General features: G+C 48.9%; 1 protein-coding gene across 3 annotated transcripts in view; it reads right to left on the reverse strand.

Annotated features, from left to right (window-relative positions):
- ECHDC2 (enoyl CoA hydratase domain containing 2) overlaps positions 1 to 9057 on the reverse strand; it is a 28086-nt gene that overhangs the window by 7209 nt on the left and 11820 nt on the right. For 2 of the 3 annotated variants that reach the window (XM_011926291.1, XM_011926290.1), the window contains exons 4-6: positions 5286 to 5372; positions 2189 to 2245; positions 1803 to 1990 (exon numbers count right to left, since the gene is read on the reverse strand). In XM_011926291.1, the coding sequence (XP_011781681.1) occupies positions 1803 to 1990; positions 2189 to 2245; positions 5286 to 5372 (332 nt within the window). Of the gene's footprint in view, positions 1 to 1802; positions 1991 to 2188; positions 2246 to 3669; positions 3763 to 5285; positions 5373 to 9057 lie in introns of all 3 variants that reach the window. The other variant, XM_011926289.1, reaches the window with a different exon arrangement.

Below are 9057 nucleotides of genomic sequence, written 5' to 3' on the forward strand. Positions count from 1 at the left end.
TGTACACTTAAAAACAGTTAAAATGGTAAATTTTGTGTCATTTATATTTCACCACAATTTCTTTTCTTTCTTTTTTTTTTTTTTTGAGATGGAGTTGTGCTCTGTCACCCAGGCTGGAGTGCAGTGGCACGATCTCGGTTCACTGTAACCTCCATCTCCTGGGTTCAAGCAGTTCTCCTGTCTCAGCCTCCTAAGTAGCTGGGATTACAGGCGTGAGCTACCACACCCAGCTTACTCTCTTTAAAATCCCTTTTTTATATTGCATTCTGTATTGTGCAAAATAAATGCCAAAATACCAGTGTTTTTTTTTCTCTAATACTGCAATCACTCTTTGTGACCTTGATGAGCAAGTCATTGAACTTTTATGGGTTTTCTCACAAATGAAATGGAGATAATCAGCTCAACTGGATTATTCTAAGAGTTGAGACACTGTATTAAAGCACCTAGCATTGTAGGCTAAGACAAATTTATTATAAATTAGTCTAACCTAGCTCCATTTCAGCCACTTTTAATCTTTATGGAAATTTGGGATTTCCTCTACTCAACCCCCTCTATCCTGGGTCCCTTAGAGTTGGGAGAAGCCAGCAGACCCTCGCAGGGCCTTGGAGACCCCAGACAGCCAGATCCCAGATATCCCTGCTGAGGGCTTTGGGCCCTCAGCTGGTAGGGTTGTGCCTGGGCAGAGCCTGACCTGCTCCCTAGTGAGCATGGTACCTTTTTGGGGTACCATGCTGAGAGGTTATTATTTGAGGATTTTTTATTTTGTTCTTTTATTTCAATAGATTTTAGGGAACAGGTGGCTTTTGATTACATAGATAAGTTCTTTAGTGGTATTTCTAAGATTTTGGTACACTGTACCCAATGTGTAGTCTTTTATCCCTCACCCCCTCCCATGCTCTTTGAGGATTTCTTTAATGAAGGTGTTTTTTTGCTTTTTGTTTGTTTTTAGCAATGGGATTTCGCTTTGTTGCCGAGGCTGGAAGTGCAGTGGTGTGACCAGCTTACTGTAGCTTTGAATTCATGGGTTCAAGCAATGCTTTCTCCCAAATAACTGGTGTTACAGGCTCGAACTACCACATCTGGCTAAAAAATGAGTCCTGGCCAGGCACGGTGGTTCATGCTTGTAATTCTAACACTTTGGGAGGCTGAGGTGGGAGGATCACTTGAGCCCAGGAGTTTAAAACTGCAGTGAGCCATGATTGCACCTCTGCACTCCATCCTGGATGACAGAGTGAGACCCTGTCTCTTCAAAAAAAAAAAAAAAGCTTAATACATGTCCTGCATGTTGTATTTCAAGAATATCTCCAGCAGGCAATATGGTAGGAAATATGGGTTGGAAGTTCTGCGTCCATTTTAGAATCTTGCTTTTCAGTCTTTGGGGTTTAAGGCTGTGCTATACAGTATAGTAGCCACAAGCCACATGTGGCTATTAGCATTTGAAATGTGGCTAGTGTGAATGAGGAACTACACTCATTTTCTCTAATTTAAATCATTTGACTAGTGGCTCCCATACTGGATAAGCACAAGTATAGACCATTTATCTCATCTCAGAATGGTCTACTGGACAGTGTTATATTCAGAGGGCTTTCAAGCCCATTTGGTTCTAGTCCTTTGGAATTCCATTTACATTACATTTTAATTCAGAATTAAAATTTGACTTGTGTTTACTGGATTGTTAAACTCCGAAGAAGGCTAATCATATGTCTCTGGGTGAATGGAAGTGCAGCCCAAGGGGCACCCTGACCGACACTTGCCTCCCCTGTGACTCCGGCCCTCCCTGCAGTGCCGAGCTGTCACCACACCTGGGGCAGGATCTCCTGGGCCAGTGCCCGTGCCCGGTGGTAGGCGGCGTCACCCTCCTCATTCTGGGCCACAGCATGATTCACCAGCCCCAGTGCGTGGGCCTCTGTTCCACTCAGTCGTCGGCCCGTGAAGATGAGCTCCTTTGCCAGGGCCACCCCCAGACAGCGTGGCAGCCTCTGAGTCCCTCCTGCCAGGATGGAGGGGGCAGGGTGTGAATCATCATGGGAAGTGGGAACCCAGAGAAGGCCCAGGCTGGGACTTAGCCGAGACTTCTCAGAGGAGCAGAGTTCAGATAGGAGGGCAGAGCCCGGAACAGAGGGCAAAAAGAAAACAGCGAAGGACCCTGGATGGGGTGGAATTGGGCAGGTGCTGTAGTTCCAATTACCTGCCCCCGGGAGGAGCCCTCGCGTGGTCTCAATCAGTCCCATGATGGCCGAGGAAGCTGCTCAGATAGAACAGAGTGAGGCCTCTCTCCCCAATCCGGTCCCTCAGTGCTAATCCCTGGGACCGCACCTGCCTCTGCTCTCTACTCGCCCCTCTAGCCACTTCCCGCATGGTCTGGCCACAGCCAGGACTCTCCAGACTATGACTTTGGAAGAGCCCTAGCCCAGAAGTCAGGAGCCCAGGCCCTTATTTCACCAGGCCCCTTTGGTGGAGTTGTGTCACCAGCAAGTCTCTCACCCTTCCCAAGCTTCAAAGGTGGAAGAAAGATGGCTGGCCCTCTTCTGTGTGCTTCAGAGAGCTGCTAAAGATCACACGAGGTACGATGCTGGGAACAGACAGTTCCCAGGAGTGCCCCATACCAATTTGTGGATTACTATTAATAGGTTCTCTGGCTTAGCCCTGGCCTGACCTAGAGTGTCAGTGACTCCTGCTCCTGCTACGGTTGTCTCTCCCAGCTTTGTCACAGCCTGAAATTGCCCTGACTGTTCCAGTCTGTGTCCTCCTGAGTTCTGCTTCCTTCCTTCGAGAAACTTGCCTTGACTGCCGCACGCCCCCAGGTCTGTCTTCTTTTCTGAATTCCCTCAGCATGGGCCATGTGAATGTGGGCAGAAGGGAATGGGTTTTACATTCACTCCCTCTTAGTCTTCCCCAAACCCTGTGAGTCAGTCGCCTGAACACGGGCATGTGAGAAACAGAGTTGAGGCTAGACCAGCCTGGTATTTGGGTGTCTGGACACCTGGTCAGTTCCTTCTCTTTGACCTGCATTGTGTAGACAGAAGCGACTTTCATGCCTGGAGTTACACATTTTTATATGTCTCCTGGGGTGGCAAGAGAGAGCAGGTAGGGGGAGAAGAGAGGACATTCAGACTTTGCCTAACTGCATCCAAGAAGGCTGCTCCTAATCACCAGGTCAGTCACCTGAAAAAATGATCTGGTTATCTTCTTTGTCCCCTCCCACTCTTCAAACAAAGCTCAGTTGCTCAGAACGAGTAATGCAGATTTGGCTGGTGTCAGTATTCCTGCCCAGGCACCTTTGTGATTAACTCAGCCACTGACAGACTATCCCTGGGGCTCACCTTTTTCCGAAACATGGTAGGTAAGTCTGACTTGGACGGAATGGAAAGATTGGACATTGCTCTTTGACCTCCTGGGCTCCTAACAGCAATTGCTCTGAGGTTGGTCAAATATTCCCAAAATGAAGGAAGCAGGTTCTGACAGGTCACAGATACTACAGCAGTTAGTGGCTGCACCAGGAGGGGAAGCAGCTTCTGCCTGAGCACCCTCTGTGCCCTGCCTTGCCTTAGTTTTGCTTTTGGTTTGAAGCCAAGAACAGTGGCTGACTGCAGAGTGCCCAGACTCACCATGTTTCACTCACCCCCAACTCCCTAGCCCCACCCTCTGCCCCCAGTCCTGGCCCAGTACCTGCCACTCGGAGGTCACAGGCCAGGGCAAGCTCCAGGCCTCCGCCCAAGGCAAACCCATCCATAGCCGCAATGGTGGGTGCAGGGAAGGCTGCTGTGGAGAGGAAGAAGGGCTCAGCCTGCGAGGCCCTGGTGGGACCAGGACAGAGACTCAGACTCAAGGCTGGGGAGGGGCCAGGCGCGGTGGCTCAAGCCTGTAATCCCAGCACTTTGGGAGGCCGAGACGGGCGATCACGAGGTCAGGAGATCGAGACCATCCTGGCTAACACTGTGAAACCCCGTCTCTACTAAAAAATATAAAAAACTAGCTGGGCGAGGTGGCGGGCGCCTGTAGTCCCAGCTACTCAGGAGGCTGAGGCAGGAGAATGGTGTAAACCCGGGAGGCGGAGCTTGCAGTGAGCTGAGATCCGGCCACTGCACTCCAGCCAGGGCAACAGAGCAAGACTCCGTCTCAAAAAAAAAAAAAAGGCTGGGGAGGGGAAAGCTGGTTGGGACAGAGGCCTCAGTGGACCCAGGTCTGGGGACATTACATGGAGCCTCAGCCAGATTTATTTATTTATTTATTTAATTTTTTTTTTTTGGTATGGAGTCTTGCTCTGTCACCTAGGCTGGAGTGCAGTGGCGCAATCTTGGCTCACTGCAACCTCTGCCTCCCAAGTTCAAGCGATTCTCCTGCCTCAGTCTCCTGAGTAGCTGGGATTACAGACGTGCACCACCACACCCAGCTAATTTGTTGTTGTTTTTTTTTTTAGTAGAGACGGGGGTTTCATCATGTTGGCCAGGCTGGTCTTGAACTCCTGACCTCGTGATCTGCCAGCCTCGGCCTCCCAAAGTGCTGGGATTACAGGAGTGAGCCACTGTGCCCGGCCTCTTTCTTTTTTTTTTTTTTTGAGATGGAGTCTTGCCGTTGTCGCCCAGGCTGGAGTGCAGTGGCACAATCTCGGCTCACCGCAACCTCTGCCTCCCGCAGCCAGGTTATCTTAGAAGCCAATTTTCCCTTGAGGGAAAGTTATGGAATCAGCCAGGGAACAGGAATGGGAGGATGGGCTGGATGATCCCTGTGTAGGCCTAATCTGCCGGCCTCCCTGGGACCTGCCTTTCTGTGTGCCAAGCCCTGTGCTGGGTGCTAGGAACTGGGAACACAGAATGAATCAGACATAGCCCTTGTTCCCATGGGGCTCAGTCTCATGGAGAAGACAAAGTGTATCAGGCATTAGTGACCCAGGATCATCAGTGCTCCAATAAAAGGAAGCTCGGAGGGTGGGTTGGGAAGGCTTCCTGGAGGAGGAGGTACTGGGGGGCTTGAAGGATGAGTAAAAGTTCAAGTAACCAAGAAGGGGTATCCCAGGCAAAGGGAACAGCAATTGTCAAAGCCTGAAAGCATGCTTGGGGAAACTGACCTGCTTTGGAATGGCCAGGCTTGAACCCTGAGGGTAGACGCAAAAGCTGGGAGAATTGCCCTCTGTCATCCTCTCCCATCCCCCTGGGAGAGGCATCTGTCTTCCCACAGAACTCCCAACAGAAGGAAGACTCTCCTTAGATGCTGGTGGGGGTGGCGGGGCTGTCATCGGCAGGGACCCCCAAACCCCCTCCTCCACCCCACACCCAGATCCTCACCGATATCATTCATCAGGCCCCGGAGTCGCTGGACAAACACCCCCACCTCTGCTTCACTCATCTGTTCCCGCTCCTTCAGGTCTGCACCTGTAGATGGCAAGGGGTTGGTACCAGCCCTCAGGAAAATGGCACTTTATGGAATCCCAGGTGGTTAAAGGATCCAGCAAAGAAGACCTGAGGACAAGCAGCCAGCGAGGAAGGAGAAACACCAGGAACCCGGCCAAGGAAGTCAAGGGAAAAGAGGAGCATCAAATGAAGGTGTGACACAGCAGAAAGGTGAACTGGACTCCATCAAAACAGAAACCTTCTGTGCATCAGAGGACACTATCAACAGAATACAAAGACAACCCACAGAAATGGCTGGGTGCAGTGGCTCGTGCTTGCAATCTCAGCACTTTGGGAGGCCAAGGCAGGTACATCACCTGAGGTCAGTAGTTCAAGACCAACATGGTGAAACCTTGTCTCCACTAAAAATACAAAAATCAGCCGGGCATGGTGGCAGACACCTATAATCCCAGCTACTCAGGTGGCAGTCAGGAGAATCACTTGAACCCAGGAGGTGAAGGCTGCAGTGAGCCAAGATCGCGCCAACTGCACTCCAGCCCGGGTGACGAGAGAGACTCCGTCTTAAAAAATAAAAAAGAAAAGACAACACACAGAATGGAAGAAAATATGTGTAAATCATATATCTGATAAAGGATTAATATCTAGGATATATAAAGAACACCTCCAACTCAACAACAAAACAACCCAATTCAAAAATGGGCAAAGGGCCAGGCACAGTGGCTCACACCTGTAATCCCAGCACTTTGGGAGGCCGAGGTGGGCACATCACCTGAGATCATGAGTTCGAGACCAGCCTGGCCAACATGGTGAAACCGTGTCTCCACTAAAAATACAAAAATTAGCCAGGTGTGGTGGCGGGCACCTGTAATCCCAGCTACTAGGGAGGCTGAGGCTGAGGCAGGAGAATCGCGTGAGCCTGGGAGGCGGAGGTTGCAGTGAGCCAAGGTCATGCCACTGCGCTCCAGCCTGGGCAACAGTCTCAAAAAAAAAAGAAGAAGAAAAGGAAGGAAAAGGACTTGAATAGTCATTTCTCCAGAGGAGATAGACGACAGATGGTCAATAAGCACTTGAAAAGTTGCTCAATATCATCGTCATTAGAAAAATGCAAACCAAAACCACAATGAGATATTACCTCATATCTATTAGAATGGCTTTCAAAACAAACAAAAAGTTGGCATGGATGTGGAGACATGGAACCCTGGTGCATTGCTGCTGGGAGCGTAAACCCATGCAGCTTCTGTGGAAACCAGTTCCAAAAAGTTAAACAGAATTACCACACAATACTAGTCCTAAGTATATACCCAAAAGAGTTGAAAGCAAGGACTCAAACAGATACAGTCTCTCCTTATCCGTAGGGGACTGGTTCCGGGACCCCCTCAGATACCAAAATCCACAGATGCTTAAGCACCTTGTATAAAATATTGTAGTAGTTGCAATATGACCTATGCTCCTGTATACTCTAAGCCAGGGGTGTTCAATCTTTTGGCTTTCCTAGGCCACATTGCAAGAATTGTCTTGGGCTACACATAAAATACACTAACACTAACGATAACTGATGAGCTAAAAAAAAAAAAAAAACCACCAAAAAAACTCATGTCTTAAGAAAGTTTACAAATTTGTGTTGGGCCACATTAAAGGCCGTCTTGGGCCACATGTGGCCCAGAGGCCAAGGGTTGGACAAGCTTGCTCTAAATCATCTCTAGATTACTTATAATACCTAATACAATGTAAATACTGTATAAACTGTTGTACTGTGTTGTTTTTATCTGTATCATTTTTTATTGTTGCATTGTTATTTTTGTTATTAACATCTTCAATCTGAGGTTGGTTGAGTCTGGGGGTGCGGAACTCGCAGATGTGGAGGGCTGACGGTGCTTGTACACCAATGTTCTTGGGGACATTCTTTGCAGTGGCCAAAGGTGAAAACAACCCAAGTATCTATCAACAGATGATTGGGTAAACAAAATGTGATATATACACAATAGAATGCTATTCATTACAATAGAATGTTACTCCGTAAAAAGGAATGGAGTTCTGACACTTGCCACAACTTGGAGGAACCTTGAGCACATGTTAAGTAAAATAAGCCAGACACCAAAAAACAAATACGATATGATTCTACTGGTATGAGGTATTTAGAATAGATAAATTCATAGAGACTAAGTCCCACAGAGGTTACCTGGGCTGGAGGGGAAGGGGGAAGGAGTCACTGTCTGAACAGGCTGAGTTTGTTTGCTATGATAAAGAACTTCTGGGAGTGGATAGTGGTGACATTGTACAATATTGTGAATGTACTTAATGCCACTCTGAATTGTACACTTAAAAACAGTTAAAATGGTAAATTTTGTGTCATTTATATTTCACCACAATTTCTTTTCTTTCTTTTTTTTTTTTTTTGAGATGGAGTCTTGCCGTTGTCGCCCAGGCTGGAGTGCAGTGGCACAATCTCGGCTCACCGCAACCTCCATCTCCTGGGTTCAAGCAGTTCTCCTGTCTCAGCCTCCTAAGTAGCTGGGATTACAGGCACTGGCCACAACACCCGGCTAATTTTTATATTTTTAGTAGAGACGGGGTTTCACCATATTGGTCAGGCTGGTCTCGAACCCCTGACCTCAGGTGATCCACCCACCTCGGCCTCCCAAAGTGCTGGGATTACAGGCATGAGCCACTGCACCAGGCCTACAATTTCTAAAATACGTAAGTAATAAGAAAATTAAAAATTAATTAATTGACTAATTTTTCCAGGCAGAGTCAGCAAGGTCCAAGAAGGCTGAGAGTTCTTTTTTAAAAGTTAAGTAAAAGAGAACAGAAGCGGGCACAGGACGCGGCGGCATGCAGGTGGGCAAGCGCCTTGGCGGGAAGAGTGACCATGGTGGGGTGCTCTAAGGCCAGATGCAGGGGTGAGCAGCAGTAGGGGGTAAATAGACTCTTCCAGTCCTAGGCTATAGGAAGTCAGCTGGGAGAGCCTTTGGAAATCTTTGATCAGTTCCAGCCCTTCTGTGAGAGATGGGGAAACTGAGGCTCAGAGGGGTAGGAACTAGCCCAGGAATTCTAGAGCTAGTTGAGGCAGATCTGACCCTCATGCAGCCCCTTCCTTCTCTGTGCTTAGCTGGGAGAGTGACGAGCGAAGCTAATGGGGGAGAGTAGGTGTGACGTGACCTTCACAGAGGTCAGAGATGGAGCCAAAGGAAGAGGCCAGGGTAGGGTAAAGACCGCAGGCAGAGCAGCTGGGTCAAGCCAACTGGTCTGTGCACTTGTCAGCACAGACCCCAGGCTGGGCACCCTGACCCTGACAGCTCAGACCTAAGGGCTGAGCCACCTCCCCTTGAAATCTGAGCATCATGCTACCCCTTTCCCATCCCTCCACAGTCCCCTCCTGATCCACAGTGGCCCCTGTCAGCCCCTCCCCAGCCACCCTCCAGAGTTTGTTCTCAGCTCAGCTCTACTGGCAGCTGACTTGCTTCTTGTGGGCCTGGTGTGCGTTTTTCTCCAATCTCTAAAATGGAAGTTCATGGTGCTCGCCCAGTTGTGAGGACCAAATGACACAGGGACAGTGGAAGGCTTTGGTGACAGGGAATAAGATCCTATTGGTAGGCAAAGGGGCATAGAGTTCCACCTTGGCCACTGACCTTATGAGCATCTTTGGGCTCCATTTTTTCTCTTTTTTTTCCCCAGGCTGGAGTGCAGTGGCACAATCTCGGCTCAC

The sequence above is a fragment of the Colobus angolensis genome, unplaced genomic scaffold (assembly GCF_000951035.1).
Source record: "Colobus angolensis palliatus isolate OR3802 unplaced genomic scaffold, Cang.pa_1.0 Scaffold68, whole genome shotgun sequence".
Lineage (NCBI taxonomy): Eukaryota > Metazoa > Chordata > Mammalia > Primates > Cercopithecidae > Colobus > Colobus angolensis.